Below are 16802 nucleotides of genomic sequence, written 5' to 3'. Positions count from 1 at the left end.
AAGGCCAGCCTCGTTCCAGGGCTCCTCCGTTTCTCAGAAACCTCTCTCAGCTCTGTTCCGAGTTCTTGATGAAAACATGTTTTGCTGGCTTGTGGAGGGCGGGCCAGAGGCCGGAAGGGGAGGAAGCCAATGGGAGAGAGCAAATGGTCAGCTCCTCCTCGTGGCTGCTTGCTTCAAATAATAAATATACAGAGTGGATCTCTTCCTCCACAATCTTTTGCCCCTGGAGGGGAACTGCCTCCCTCCCAGAACGAATCAGCTTTCCATCTTCGTCTTCTTTAACTTCTAAGCTTTTGACAGCAGCTCATGAATGTGAAAGTGCAATATTGGTTTTATATTCTCAGGTTATCGAAAACCAATGCAAACGAAATCCCTCAGCATCAGGGTTATCTGGGAAAACGGAGAGGAAAAGCACGCTTGTCATTTTTGAAAACATGCCAAGCAGAGTTTCTAAAGCTGACACTTGCTAAAACACACATGTACTTTACATTAAGGTGACCAACTTTTTTACAATGAAAAGGAGGACACAAATAAATTGAAGAAGAAAATATCGTAAATAAAAGAAACATTTTATTCATTGCAACAATAATACAGAATACACTATAATATGATAAATGCATAATAAAAAACATTTGTAACAATAACATTTTATATTGTAATTATGCTTACATGCCACGCCCCCGCCCACAGCTGCCCCGCCAGGACCGCTGCCCCACCGTGTAGAGTGGGCCCCGCGGCTCCCAAAGCACCAGCTGCACCGGCTCTGGCCACGGGGGGGCAGCCCGCCATCGACACACCCCATCTGTAGCCGCCCTGCCAGCAGCACTGCCCGCCCTGCACGGCCCCGTGTAGAGCAGGCCCCGCGGCTCCCACAGCATGGGGGGCAGCTGGCCACTGCCGCCCCTCATACCCCCGCCCGCAGCAGCCCCACTGCCCCTGCCTCTTGCGCCCACAGCCATTATTGCCCTTGCAGGGCCGAAGATCAAGAGAAAGTTACCGTGGCGTCGCCGCTCCAGTCTCCTCCAGGTAGGAGATGGTGTAGTTGGGTAGCAGGGAGGGGTGCAAAGTTCCTGCCAATTCGCCTTCGCTGCAGACAACTTGCATGTGCAAAGTTTGCCGGCCGGGTGTTTTGGCGCGCTCAGCAGCAATTCCTATTGGCTTTCGAAAGCCAATAGTGGGAGTAGCACAGCTCATGCAAAAGTTGAAAAAAAACCATCAAAAAAGGGTGCCGGAACGCCGTTCTGAGCGTTCTATGAGGGAAAGAAAAGCCCTGCAGATTAGTCTTCAAATATCGAAAAGGAGGACATGTAGGAGGACACTTTTCGAGGGAGGACAGAACTCACAAAAGGAGGACTCTCCTCCCTAATGGAGGACGGTTGGTCACCTTATTTACATTGATGTCTGTCTCATCAAGCATGTGCCATCTTTTGTTGTAATTTTAAAGAGGGTTGGACTTTTTGGCGAAGAATGCATTGCTTGCATGAACTAACCGCACTGCAAAAGACAGAAGTCTGCAGATTTCAAATGGGAAACGCATTTCGAGTTCAGTTAATCCCTTGAAATCTGCTTAATTATCTCGGCTTGCATTTGGATGCCAACAAAGCATTGTTTCCTTACAGGAGATGTACGGGCTGGCATTCTCCCACCTGCCTGCTTACATAGCGCACCCTGGCAAAGCTACACGTTATTATTATGGACTTTCGTGTGCTTTGTCTTGTGGTAAACCCTTTGGTTAGGTAATATTTGGCTGCCTCTGTGTATATACAGATAACTCTCATCCCTTTACGTATGCAGGGTCCAAGGCTTGTCTTATCCTGCAGAAAGGCAGGCAAAGGAACTGAAGCCAAGGTCCAATCAAGGGGTGTTTCCTGCAGCTGGAGCAACAGGAAAGCCACCAAAGGTGATTGACAGCTGCCTGTAGAGCTGCTTTGCTACCTTGCTTTTTCTCCTGGTAGGGTGTTTGCTGTCTTTGGATACAGGTAATCCTCGATTTACAGCAGTTTGTTTAGTGACCGTTTGAAGTTACAACGGCACTAAAAAAAGTGACTTACGACCGTTTTTCACGCGTATGACCATTGCAGCATCCCCATGGTCATGTGATCAAAATTCAGATGCTTAACAACTGGTTCGTACTTATGACGGTTGCAGGGTCCCACAGTCATGTGATCAGCTTTTGCAACCTTCTGATAAGCAAAGTCAACGGGGAAGCCAGGTTCACCTAACAACCCCTTGTTACTATCTTAACAGTTGCAGTGATTCGGTTAACAACTGTGGCAAGAAAGGTCGTAAAATGGGGCAAAACTCACTTAACACTTGTCTCACTGAGCAACAGAAGCTTGGGGCTCAATTGTGGTTGTAAATGGAACCTGCCCATCACAATCCTAAGTTGTGATGGTGGTAGAGTGGGTGACCAACCTGATTTTACAATCTTTTTTTTTTTGTGGTAAACAAATCAGCACAATCATTAAGTGAATCCAGAGTCACAGAAACAGGTCCAGTCGTACGGCAACTCACCCTACAGTTGTCACAACGTACAACCAAAATTGTTGGCTCAATTACGGTTGTAAGCCGAGGACCACCTGTTTTTATTTAGAATGATGACACTTATTTCTAGTCTTCGTAAGAATTGAATGTTTCACAGAGGGTATTGATAACAAAGGGCAGCTGGCATATTCATTTTTTTTTACCCACCCACTCCTCCAATTATGCAGGAATGGAAGATTTTAAAATTGTGGTACAGTTAAAGATTCTACTCTTCATTGATTTAAAGTTTGAATTGTGTGCCAAACTAAGTTATTATTCTGTACTATTCTGCTAGGTTTTGGAAATACTGGTATATAATGAATAACAATGATTATTATACACCTATAACAATAGCAACAGCATTTTGACTTATATACCACTTCACAGTGCTTTACAGCCCTCTCTAAGCTGTTTTACAGAGTCAGCCTATTGTCTCCAACAATCCGGGTCCTCATTTTACGGACCGTGGAAGGATGGAAGGCTGAGTCAACCTTGAGCCGCTCAGAATGGAACTGGAGTGAGTTGTGAGTTAGCAATACTGCATTCTAAACCCTGCGTCACCATGGCTCTTATAATACTGGTACTAGTGTAATAGGCACCAGGCTAGAAAGCAGAAGACCACAAGTTCAAGTCCCACCTTAGGCATTAAAGGCGGTTGGGTGACTTTGGGCCAGTCATTCTTGTTTAGCCCAATCCACCTCATAGAGTTGTTGTTGTGGGGAAAATAGGAGGAAGAAGCTGTGTTGAACATCAAGGAGAGAAGCAACCTAGAACTAAGGAGACACTTCCTGATAGTTAGAACAATTAACCAGTGGAACAACCTGCCTCCAGAAGCGGTGAATGCTCCAACACTGGAAGTTTTTAAGAAGAGACTGGACGGGCATTTGTCCGAAATGGTATAGGGTTTCCTGCCTGAGCAGGGGGTTGGACTAGATGACCTCCAAGGTCCCTTCCAACTTTACTATTATTATTACTATTATTATTATTATTATTATTATTATTATTATTATTATTATTATTATTATTATTATTATTATTATTATTATTATTATTATGTTTGCTGCTTTGGGTTGCTTGTAAAAAGTAACAAAGGTAGGAGACAAACCAACAGGAAAATATAAATAAATACAGAAATAAATGTTTGTTATTGTTATTTCATCTTAAGTAGATTGTTGCCCATTTGGGACAAGGCATTGCCATTGTGTCATTTACAGCATTTCACTGAATGCTCAAAATAATTTAATAAGGACAGCAAGAACCATGACATATAATTTTATCACCAGGGAATGGGACCTGCAGACAGGGAGAACTTGCTCAGGAGCTCTGGCAAACCCATGCACACATTACACGCCCCACATACTGGGAAGATTATGTTTGAGCGACAGCAATTAAGCCAGCAATCAAGCTAAAGGTGGTTTCCTGCCACTGCTTTGTGAGTTCTTAGGTGCCACACCTGTGTCTGGGAAGTGCTGCCAAGTGACCTTGTTTTCTCCAATCCATAATCTTATTTCACAAATTCTGGTTCCCAAATTGCACGTGGCATGAGAAATCGATGACAGGTTTGTGTGAGCCAAAGAGACACTTCTGAGGTTACCTGCTGCTTTTCTGAATGAGCCCCTGCTGGGTTGTTTGAGGTTACAACGGCACTAAAAAAAGGTGACATGACTGGTCCTTGCATTTATGAGCATTGCACCATCCCCACAGTCATATGATCAAAATTTGCAAACTTGTTTGCAGTGTCCCAGGATCATGCGATCATCCCACTGGCTTCTGACAAAGTCAAGGGGGGGAATGCGGATTTGCTTAGCAGCTGCGTGAATCACTTAACAACTGTATTGATTCGCGTAACAACTGGGGCAAGAGGTTGTAAAATTGGGCCTAACTCACTTAACAACTGCCTTACTTAGCAACTGAAACTCTGGCCCCATTGTGGTTGTGAGTCAAGAACTACCTGTATATTATTTCATTGTCCCAGCCCCTTCCTCTAAGGAATTTGGGCAGGGGTGTTCACAATGACATCCCTCTTATCAACCTCGCATCGCACAACTTTGTGAGGTAGGCTTAATTAAGAGAGAGTGCAAGGCACTGAGATCAACAAGAGTCAAAGCTGGGGATTTGAATTCAGTTCTTCCTGCTTTTTTCCTAATTACTTCATCCAGGAAAAAACAATTGCTTAGTTATATTGTAGATGGCCTTGCCGTTCTCACTTTTTTCCAGGCTACTTCTGACATGAAGCACTATTTGAAGGGAGACAATTCCACTTTCTACCTAGAAATGATTGACTTACAACAGTCCATTTAGTGACTGTTCAGAGTTACAACGGCACCGAAAAAAGTGACATGACTATTTTTCACAAGACCATTGCAGCATCCCTATGGTCACGTGACCAAAATTCAGCCACTCGGCAACTGGCTCATATTTATGTGTCTTGGGGTCATCTCAAATAGCCACAGATTTTCATTTAGTTCTGCATAAACTCTTCTAAATCACAGAAAGTAATCTCTGAGGTTCAAATATTTACATAGCAAACCAATCAGCTGCAACAATGCAGCTATCTCTATTTGGAAAGGGAAGTATATTTGAGGGATAATGCCAACAATAAAATGAAAGATTTTAGTGGTCCCAGGGGTTATTGGCCCACTGGCTGCCATATCAAAGAGCCTTGGATAGCATTTAATATCTGCACACTGACAAAATTTCCATCTGTCCAATTACAAAAGACCCTTTGAAAGAGATCTGTTGCTTTTTCTGGAGTTGATAAAGGAAGGAGCACATCTTTAGGGACAAGCTTTTGCAGAAAATGGGGCTCCCCAAGTCCTAACTCTCCAATGTCCTTGGAGGTTGCACCCCAAACATTCTCTCTCGACCAGACCCTCCAGTGTGGACACATCAACCTGGACATCCATTCTGTGGCACCCTCAAAACAGTGGAAGATTTGGCCTGTTCTTCTGACTTTTTTCTCAGTGTTGGCAAGTTTCTTCTGCAAACCTCACATTTTCCCCTAAACTTATTTCAAGTGGCTCTGTTTCGACTACAGGCAGTCCTTGACTTACAACTGTTCGCTTACTGACTGTTAAATCGGGTTTATTTTAAGAAAAATTTTAAACAGCACAACTTTAAATATTTGGTTTTAATTGGTTTTATTTGGTGGGGATTGTAAATACGTTTCTGTTTTTAAATATGTAGTGAGCCGCCCTGAGTCCCGTTGGGAGAAGGGCGGGATATAAATCAAAATAAATAAAATAAATAAATAAATAAAGTTACAATAGCACTGGAAAAAAAAGTGACTTGTGACTGTTTTTCACACTTCCAACCATTGTCACATCCCCCCCGTCACATGATCAAAATTCGGACATTTGGCAACTGGCTCATATTTATGACGGTCGCAGTGTCCCAGGGTCATATGATCCCCTTTTGTGACCTGACAAGCAAAGTCAATGGGGAAGCCAGTTTCGCTTCACAACCATGTTACTAATTTACGTGTTATTAATTTTAACAACTGCGACGATTCACTTCACAACTATGGCAAGAAAGGTTGTAAAATGGAGTAAAACTCACTTAACAACGGTCTTGCTTAGTAGTAGAAATTTTTTGGGTTCAGTGGCAGTCAAAAAATCAAGGACTACCCAACAAACCTCATAGCCTCCTTTCGTAAACAGAAAGAAAGTGAATCCACTTTCCAAACTGTGATTATAGAATTTCCCCACAAACTTTTGTTTTCTAATCGAGCACAGGTGTTTTTTTGAAAGACTTTGCTTCGGAAATGCATGTTACTTTCCAGGTGGGTCTTTCAGATTCTGTGGGGACACCATTTCTGTTCCCTTTCCTCCTCTACTTGAGGTCCTGTCCTGCTCCCCCCAGGAAAAGGATCAGAGAGACCAGCGGCTGGGCGAACAGCTGTAAGGAAAACAGGTCCAGGTGTAGCTATGAAACGTCAGAAGCAGGAACCAGGCGGTACGTGTTCAGAGAGGCATGACGCTGGGAAGCAAAGGAAACAAACCGTCCCTGGATTCCCGAGGGGGGGGGGGAAGGAAAGGCAAGATGGGGTGGGGTGGGGTGAGGGGCTGAAGCCTCTTGTGCAAGACAGAAAACAGAACTTGTAACAGAAAGCAGAACTTGCAAGAAGGGAGATGCACTGCAGTTCAGGACTTAGGAAATTCCTGCCCGTGCATGTATTTATTTAAATGAATAAACAAACATTTCCCAGATGTTTATGCAATAGAAGTGTAGACTTGCAGATACACACACACACACATACATCAGTAACCCTTGCTGAGTCACATTACAAAAAAGACGTTGAGACTTTGGAAAAAGTTCAGAGAAGAGCAACTAAGATGATTAAAGGCTTGGAGACAAAAACATATGAAGAACAGGAATTGGGTATGGCTAGTCTAGAGAAAAGAAGGTCTAGGGGTGACATGATAGCAGTATTCCAGTATTTGAGGGGCTGCCATAAAGAAGAGGGGGTCGATTTATTTTCCAAAGCACCAGAAGGCAGGACAAGAAGCAACTGATGGAAACTACTCAAGGAGAGAAGCAACCTGGAATTAAGGAGAAACTTCCTAACAGTGAGAACAATTAGCCAGTGGAATGGCTTGCCCCTCAGAAGTTATGGGTGCTCCATCACTGGATGTTTTTAAGAAAAGACTGGACAGCCACTGTATGAAATGGTATAGGGCAGTGGTGGCGAACCTATGGCACGGGTGCCAGAGGCGGCACTCAGAGCCCTCTCTGTGGGCACGCGTGCCGTTGCCCCAGTCCTAGGCCTTCAGCTGGGTTCTGCCGCCGTGTGCAAAAAAAAAAAGTTCAATCAGTCAATTTCAACTTCTCGCTGGAAAAAAAAAGATCTTGCAAAGTTGGAATTGATTGATTGAACTTTTTAGTCCCACCCGGTCTGCCGTTACCACTGTGGCCACGCCCACCCAATTGGCCACGCCCAGACAATGGGCCATACCCAACCAATGGGCCACACCCACCCGGCACTCAACGATGCATAAGTGGGTTTTGGGTTGCAGTTTGGGCACTCGGTCTCTAAAAGGTTCGCCATCATTGGTATAGGGCAGTGGTTCTCAACCTTTTTAATGCCGCGACCCCAACCGGTCGTAAGTCGAGGACTAAACCGGTCGTAAGTCGAGGACTAAACCGGTCGTAAGTCGAGGACTTTCCCTGCCCGGGAGCACCACGCATGTGTGGTTCCACCCCCTGCACCGGCCGAGGCGTAGCTGGCAAGCGGCAGAGACAGAGCAGGCCAACCACCAGCTGGCCCAGCCCAAGGGAGGTAAGGCACCCGCTGGAAAAGGGGGAAAAATGGTGGACAAAAAAAATGGTGGACAAAAAAAATGGCGGACAGCCTTGCTTGGCGACCCCCATGAAATAGTCGATCGACCCCAAATGGGGTCCCGACCCACAGGTTGAGAACCACTGGTATAGGGTCTCCTGCTTGTGCAGGGGGTTGGACTAGAAGACCTCCAAGGTCCCTTCCAGCTCTATTCTAATTGATTGAGAGAGTGAATGAGTGAGTGAGTGAGTGCTGGAAGTGTAGGCAATTCAGCCCCGCCTCTTCAGGACAGACTGAGGGATGATCCAATCACAATCAAGCTGAACTCTGGCTCAAGGTTTGGATTAGTTAGTAGAAGACAAAGAAAGGGGTTTAGGGATAGCCCAAAGCCTCATTGTTCAAACGCATCAAATATTAGTTGATATATTAAAATGGGAAAATGTAACTCGGAAGGAACTAAAATGGAAAACTCGGAAGGGGGCACATGGAGAATGCCAACTCATGCTGAGTTGCATCAAGAAACGTTTTCTCTGTAATTTAACTCTGCCTGATTGGGACTGTGAGGGATGATCCAAGGCATACTGGGCTGTAATTATGGAGAAAGGCGATCTTACACAACTGCAGATGTTGTCTCAATTCCCGTTAAATGCAAAAAAGAAAACGCCTTCCCAAAACTGTCTTAAAGATGGCATAAGGATGAATGAGGATTCCCCCCACTTTTTTTTGCTTTTGCTATAAATGTTTAGCTTTCCTTACAGGAGAAAGTTCATCAGGAGAAAGTTTAATACTTGGAGATTCTTGTTTTGAATTATAATTACAGTTAGTCCTCGACTTACAACTACAAATGGAACCGGAATTTCCATTGCTAAGCAAGGCAGTCAGTTATTCAGTGACTCTTGCCTGATTTTACAACCTTTCTTGCCACAGTTGTTAAGCAAATCACTGCAGTTGTTAAGTGAATCGCATGGTCGCTAAAGCAAACTCAGCTTCCCCCATTGACTTTGCTTGTCAAAAGCACTGGAAGGTCACAAATGGAGCTCACACCGCCCCAGGATGTTGCAACCATAGTAAATAACGCCAGTTGTCAAGTGCCTGGATTTTTATTTAATGACCATGGAATGTTCTGATGGTCGTTAAGTGCAAGGACCCGTTGTAAGTCACTTTTTTCCATGATGTTGTAATTTCAAAGAGTCACTAAACAAGTGGTTGTAAGTCAAGGACTACCTTCATTCTTGCCTTGTGGTAGGATTACCATTATTACTGTACCAAATCTGGACTGCAAACATATATACCACTAGATGGCAGCAAGGTCAGTAATTGAAGACCATTTGCTGACATCTAATGGTGGTCCATGGATTTGTAGCCCTGATGTGATGTGATTTGATTTGTCCAACTTAGCTAATTTTGAGAAAGGCTAAATGTCAGAGATGGACACCTATGGCATATTTGCTTCTTTTCAGGACATTTTTTTTAAAAATCACCAGCACAGTGAATTTTGATGTAAAGTGCCCATGCAGATATGAAGTGAGGTTCTTTTAATAATCTGTGTTTTACTCTGGAATTTTCTGAATTAGATCTCAGTTTGTAGTATTAGGGGGCAGACAATAATTTAAAGCAGGAAGACAAGATATCAGATTCAGTACTTTGGAATACTTGCAGAAGTTTCCTTGACTCAGTTCAATCAATATTTACAACTTCAATAACTTTGTATTTCAGCTCCCAGAATTCCCCAGCCAGTATGCTGGGAAATAGTTTTGGATTTTTGCTTAGCACATTGTTCCTTTGGTTTAAGGTTTTGTGTATTGTGTTCTCCATTGAGTTGTTTAAGGATACAGGCACCACTACTGTATTGACCTATAAACTGCAGGCCAAGTAAACAAAGCAATCTCGATTACAACAAAGCTAGTTTGTGGTGAACCTGGCCAAATGAAATTGTATCCTTACACATATGTGGCCTATACAATTATTTGGTTCATCAGCTGTTAACTAGCCTGGGAAGTGGAACCTCCACGTTCAGATGCAATACAGGTAGTCATCGACTTCAAACATTTCATTTAGCGACCGTTTAAAATTACAACAGCGCTGAAAAAGGTGACTTATGACGGTTTCTCACTTATGACCCTTGCAGCTTTCCCATGGTCATGTGATCAAAATTCAAATGCTTGGCAACCTACTTGTATTTATGATGGTTGCAGCGTCCTGGGGTCACGTGATCCCCTTTTGCAACCTTCTGCCAAGCAAAGTCAATAAGGAAGCCAGATTCACTTAACAACCATGTTACCAACGACTGCAGTGATTCACTTAACAACGGTGGCAAGAAAGGTCGGGGAACGGGGCAAAACTCACTTTAACAAATGTCTCACTTTGCAATAGAAATTTTGAGCTCAATTGTGGCTGTAAGTCGAGGACTATCTGTATACCTTTATATTTTATAGCAGGAACGAAGCATGTTCTTCTTCCCCGTGCTTCGCTCCGGTGGAGGGGTGGCTTCCTTAAAATTCCTGCTTATGCAGAATTGGTTTTAGCCAAATTTTAGTAGTAGTGGCCGATTATATATTTTTTTAATGATTTTTTAAAATTTCTACTGTATTGTATTAAATTGTTTTTAACTGGCTGTAAGCCGCCCTGAGTCCTACGGGAGAAGGGCGGGGTATAAATTTAATAAAATGAAAATGAAATGAAATGACCCCTTCGTATAATCGCTACGTTCTCGTTGCAGACGTGAATTAGTGCATACTCGCCGGCGGGCACGCACCCTCTCTTCTGAATGAGTGAGGGTAGATTCTCGTGACTCTTGTGCAAAGGGAAGGGAGCCGGAGGGGCCCGCGGGTGGGGGAGGAAGGCGAGGAGGCCTTTGCAGCTGGAGTTAATACAAGGTGTGTGTGTGTGGTGGGGGGTGTGAAATTTGCACGGTGCAAATTGGCCCTTCGCAGTCTTCAAAGGCCGGGTGGGAGGAAATGCGCGGATCTTCGCAGCCCTGAAGGGGGCGGGCAGGACCATCCACTAATTGCAAGGGAGAGTTGGTTTTACGTGCCCGCCCGCACACGCACAGGCCCGTTTGTGTGTTTACAGGGGGGGAAGCTGCTTCGCACGGCGCGCTGAACCCGCAGGGAAGCTCCCTCCAGGCCGTGCCTCTTGCCACTTTTACAGTTCAGGGTTTCGTACGAATTCAGGAACGGGGTTTGTTGAGTAAACCCCCGTTGCGTTAAGCACCACGTCCAGCATTTTCGTGCGAAAGCGCCCAGAGAAAAGACTTTATTCTTTTGCCTCTTGTCTTAAAAGTCAGCCTTGTGATCCCCCCCCCTGGAAGAAGCTCGTGCTGGACGGCCGCCTTTGCAGAAAAAGGAAATTAGGAAAAATGATAAGTCTCGTTTGTCCTTGGTATATTCTCAACGCGCGTAAGACGCCCGTTCCGCTTCAAATAGTAAATTAATCCGGGGGAAATCAAAGCTGCCCCTTTCAGATAAAACAATATATACTGTAATGGGACGCTGGTTTTCTTCGCAAAAGGCCAATCCGTGCTAAATAGGACCGCGCTTTGCCTCTTGGCGCAAATCCCAACCAAGCGCGGGCAATTCCGCAAGCCGCGGCAAAACGTTCCAGGGCTTCATGCGTCGTGTGAAGACGGCAGAGACGCTACATGTGCACACACCCCCCCCCGAAAGCAGGGTGCGCGTGTAAGGAAGGAAGCGTGTTTTATCTTGGCAAACAAACCGTAACAGTTCCTCGTTGTCTCCCACCCCCTTTTTTTCCCCCTTCCCTTTCTGCAGAAAAAAAGGCGGTAGTTACGACAAGGACAGAAGCGCTCTGCACACGCTCGAGAGAACTACTCTACGCAACCCCGCTTATTTGGCTGAATCATGGGAAAGTCGGGCAAATCAAAAGAAACGCTCTGCGCCTGCTTGAAAGTTAATCGGCTTTATTTGACGCGGCTCTCTTTCCCTGCGCTGGGGGAGATGCGCAGGCTGGGGCGAAGCCACTCTGCACATGCTCGGAAGTCCTTTGTCTCTGGCTGGCTTTTCTCCCGGAGGAGGAGAGGGGAAGAGAGGAGGAGGAGAAGCGGAGGCGTTGCACGGGTTCCGCGGTCGGCTCCGCCTCGCCGCCTGGCTTGGCTGAATGGGCGAGCGGCGGCTCAGCTGATGCAAGCGGCCCTCCCCGCCGCTGCCTATATAAGCCGAGCTCGAGGCGCCCCCGCCGCGGAACCTCCCTTCCCGTGTCTTCGAGCCGCCAGAGGCGGGCTGGGTGCCTTTCCATCAGCAGTGGCGCCAGCGCTGCGGGGCCCGAGCTCGGTAGGCAAGCCGGACGGGACGGGACGGGGGTGGGTGGGCAGGCGGGCGCGGAGGGGGCCTAGAGACGGCTGGCTAAAATTTTGCATCTTCCGACCTCATCCTTGCAACGCTGCCCTGTTTTTTTGCAAAAGCAACTGCGCGGCTTTCCTTTAAAAAAAAAAAAAAAGCAGCTGCATTCCGAAGATATTCTTGCACGGAAATTGGGGGGGGGGCGAGACGGCGAGAATGGGTTCTCCCCCCCTTCCCAAAAAAACCCCCCAAAAACAAAAACCCCAACTCAACCTCCCGCTCTCGCAACTCTTTCCCCCCCACCCCTCCTTTTATGCGGTTGCAAATTTCGTAGCGTTGCAAAGAAATAAAAAAGAGCCGGGTTTCTCGGTGCGTTTGAGTCCTGCAAGGGAGCTTGCGGTGTGGAATGGAGGCAGGCTGGGGAAACAGCTTCGTGGGGGGCCCCCCCGATTATTTAGCACTGAGGAGGTTCTCTCTGCGCCCCCCCCCACCCATCATTTCCTGGGGGAATAATGAAGGTCTTTGCAAAGGACGGGGCTGGAGGCTCCCTTGCTTTCTGTCTCGCATCCCGTCTTCTTAGGCGAAATTCATAGCTCAAAATTGATTTTCTTACGAGCCTGAGATTTGGGGGAGCTTAAGTGCCCCCCCCACCTCTAGTTCTCGATATCATGCCGGGTATTCCCCCCTTTCACTTAAGTATATAATAGAAAATGAGAGTGATCACGCCCCCTTTCATCTACGGTAGAATATATGCGCGGAGGAGGAGATGGGGGGGGGAATACTTGGATTTAAAAGAAAATGCATTATTGCAAAAAAGCCCACTCCTAATGGAAATCGGGGATTATGGGTCTACCGCCAAGAGATCGCCCTATTGCTGATGCAGAAAGGGGGGGGGGCGTTTGGAGCAGTTGGTTTGGTTTTCTAGACTTGGCGACTACCCCTCCCTCCGAAAATTTACGGATTTCTCCCTTTCCTGATTATGCTACATATGTGTCCCTAATGTACTCCTATATAGCCTTTGGGATATTTGTTGTCTTTTTTTTTTTTTTTTTTAAAAGTAATTATTTTACAAAATCGGCGGATGTATTTTCCGACGGTCATTTTGTAAATTAAAAAAGAGGTGTGTATATTGTACACACCCCCTTCTTTTAGGATGCCCCTCTCTCCCAGCCCCTGCCGTCTAAATTTGCTCGAATAATACCGTACATAACACTGCAGATCTACTAAAGGAACCCAAAAAAATATATCTCCCATTGGGTGCATTGCTACACAAAGGAATACAAACCTACTGCAATCTACTCACACCCCCTTCCATCTACTTTCCTCTGTAAAAAAAAAAAGAAGGTCCCTGGATCCAACAAATCAGAGGAAAATTGTTTTTGAGGTGGGGGATTTGAATGCCTCCTATTATGTTTTGAAGAATAATTTTTCAGTATGTTGCCCCCTAAAAGGATGCAAAGGTCATTTTAAAAGGATGGGTTTTTTTGCAGAGTAAAGTGCCTCTTAGCTATGCACATTAGGAAACATCTGTGTAGCTTCCATTGTAACTCTCCCCCTTAAAAAAGAGCAGAGTGTGTGTCTGTGTGTTTGTTGGGGGGGGAGGGCAGAATTCACTTTCTTGGAGGGAAGGGTGCCCTTTTCTGGGTCTCTGTCTAGCTCTTCTTTGTCCTCTGTGTGTTTATAGACTTGATATGTTTCACTGTCATGTTTTGGTTAGCCTGATCATTCTTTCAGCAGCTATTTAATCCAGCCAAAAATTGTTCTATGAATCCTGACATTTGTCTTATTTTTTTTTCCCCTCCTCTCTTCCAGGGTCTTTTTCAACCAATCCGGACAAGCTTCATCCAAATTTTTTTCTCTCTCCTCCCTTCCTTGTTTCTTTTACTATTTTTCTCCCATTCTCTTATTTGGAATATTCCTGCATTTTTAAAATCTCAAGATGGTGCAGAAGAAAACTGAGCTTAAAGGCTTCCATCGTTCTTTTAAGGTACAGTTGTGACTTTCATTTTTTTTAAAAAAAAAAATGATATAAAATAAGATGAATTCCTTTTGTTTTCAATCTTTGCTACTTTGCTTTTGGTTGTAAAAATGAGCCATGGGGTTTAGTTTTCTCTCTAGCAAATGGCAGCCGAGTTCTGAATTGCAGGGGGAGAGAGGCTGTTGTCAGTAAAAGAGGAAGTGGGGAAGAAACTACACTTTTGTTGGTTGTGCTTGCACGTTTCTGAGTCACACCAAAGAGTTACGGTAATCTCTGAAGAAGTGAGGTTGCTGTCCCTTGGGAATACATAATACTTCCTAAAATATTTACAACAGGTAGAAGTTTACAGGTGTTTCTGCAAAAGGTTGCAAGTGATCCGTTTCTCCAAATTTCTTGATGTTCTCCATCCTGTTGTAGCATATTTTGTAACTACTGAATAGGCTCTGTTTCCATTGGGACATTTGTAATTTTTTGTAAAATACATTTAATGGACACCTTCCCTATTCAGTGTTGTTGGTACTCAAGGTTTCTTGGTTTTGTAGAAAGGAGTTTGTGTTCTGTCACTTCACATTTCAAGTGGTACTGAATTTGGGAATGTGGCACTTAGATTCCTAGGGAAGAAATGGAACTGTCAGGGTTCCCAAATACAGATAGTCCTTGACTTATGACTACAACTGAGCCCCAGATTTATGTTGCTAATTTGTTAAGTGAGTTTTGCCCCATTTTACGACTTTTCTTGCCACAGTTAAGTGAATCATTGCAGTTAAGTTGGTAACACAGTAGTTAAGTGAATCTGGCTTCCCCATTGACTTTGTCAGAAGGTTGCAAAAGTGGATCACATGAACCTGGAACACTGCGGCCGTTGTAAATAGGAACCAGTTGCCAAGCATCTGAATTTTGATCATGTGACCATGGGGATGCTGCAAGGGTCATAAGTGAAAAATGATCATAAATCATTTTTTTCAGTGCTGTTGTAACTTTTGAACAGTCACTAAATGAACTGTTGTAAGTCAAGGACTACCTGTAGTCTCGGTGTTACATGCTCGTTGTAAAATCAGATCATGGATATGAATCATTAAATCCCTACTACACCACCATTTACCTTCTTATCTATTCTTGTTCTTGCCAATACTTTGTAAATAACTGGTGCCAAAAGTGGTACAGTATATTATTTACATAACACAATCTATCCCATGTTTCTCAATCTTGGCAGCTTAAAGACTTGTGAACCTCAACTCCCATGCTGGCTGGGGAATTCTGAGAGTTGAAGTCCATACATTTTCAAACTGCCAATATTCAGAAATACAGGTCTATCCCAATTTGTAATCTTCCAGTGCTATCTTAGACGTTGATGTTCAGAATTTCTTGTGGTCAGGTTTGGTATATATCAAATGATTGTTGCAGTTTAGAATGGCACTGTTGTTTAAGAACATTAGATTAATTCCTAGTTTGCTTAACCATGTATAAGACAAGTTCTGTGCTATTAATCATGGTTTCCAAACCCCAGTTCAATTGGCTGAATCAAAAGCTGTTACTTCGTGAACCCAGTGAGCCCTGACTTCCAAGTATATATTTTATTTTAATAAGAAATAAGTTTGTGGGGAGGGGCAGGAATAGAGAAAGTTAAGGAACAACAATGTTGAGAAAGCAAATGGCAGATTTTAAAGCAAAATACAATAAAGGCTTCTGTAGGTGTTGAATAGAAGAAGAAAAAAGTATGTTTAGGACATTGCAGGCTGGATTCACACATTCAGCTAAGACATGGTGTGGTTTGCTTATCGGTAATTATGCTGTTGTGTTACCAACACAGCGAGCTTTGTAAACCCTGGTGTGTGGGTTAATAAATGTGATTTTAGCCATGTGTAGTTAGTACAGTGCAGTTAATCAACTCTGGCTTAGTTTGCCACATGAACACAGTTACAGTGTTTATAACATGTGCTCTCAACATGATGTGTGTTTAGAGATTATAATTTTGGCTGCAAATCAGTTTAATTTTATGTTTTTCCATAGCAATGGGTTTCAGTGTGCCTTTTCTGGACTCAACAAGAAAAAAACCTGGCTTGGATTTTAAAGAGGATATATCCTTGTTTGTCTTGTCTTGCTTTTGAGAAAGCTTGACTAAGTGTCATCCTAGGCTGTGATTTGCAGTTTTAGCCCTAATGTGGCTATTGCAACCTCTGACTTTGCAGAAAGACCCAAGAAGCATGTTTGTAATGCCAGCAAGCTCACCTGTTGTTTTTTTTAAATGATAATTTGCAATTGTTCAAACTCAATTTTTGATTCATTTTACAAAGAGTCCCTTACCTCTTTCTTCGTTGGAGTAACTCTGGTTTGAAATTTTGTTTGCACCCCTCAAAATGTAAAAATAAGCTTCTAGTTCTTTTGAGTGATGTAAAGAAAGCTTATTGCTGACATGTCCAAACATGCCTGAAGATTCGGGGATATACTAATGCTATGTGGGTAGCTGAAAAAAACACCAATAGGGTTTGAAGAATGCAGATTGAAGGGCCCCTTCTTGGGGCATACAAAAGAGGGGTATGTCTGGCAAAATAAGTCAGTAAAGTAATGGAAGCCTTGTGTGAAAATAATTAGCATTTATTCATTTATTCTGTGCTCCTATACTGTCAGGTAGAAATTCAAGTTATTTATAGGTGTGATGTGCATAGTTTGTGTCTGGTGGAGAACAGAAATTGGAGAACAGAAATTGCAACAGTGCAATTGTGGG

The 16802-nt window shown here is 44.1% G+C and overlaps 1 protein-coding gene across 1 annotated transcript in view; it reads left to right on the top strand.

Moving 5' to 3' along the window:
• Positions 1-13983: 13983 nt before the first annotated feature.
• The window catches only part of MKNK2 (MAPK interacting serine/threonine kinase 2), a 39160-nt gene continuing 36341 nt past the window's right edge, over positions 13984-16802 (top strand). Inside the window, exon 1 of the mRNA XM_015810024.1 lies at positions 13984-14086. Coding sequence (XP_015665510.1) covers positions 14039-14086 — 48 coding nt within the window. The 5' untranslated portion in view covers positions 13984-14038. The remainder of the gene's footprint in view (positions 14087-16802) is intronic.

The sequence above is a fragment of the Protobothrops mucrosquamatus genome, unplaced genomic scaffold, assembly GCF_001527695.2.
Source record: "Protobothrops mucrosquamatus isolate PMUCROS unplaced genomic scaffold, P.Mucros_1.0 scaffold6, whole genome shotgun sequence".
Classification (NCBI taxonomy): Eukaryota; Metazoa; Chordata; class Lepidosauria; order Squamata; family Viperidae; genus Protobothrops; species Protobothrops mucrosquamatus.
Note: the sequence above shows the minus strand (reverse complement) of the source record. Positions and strands in the feature narration are given on the sequence as shown.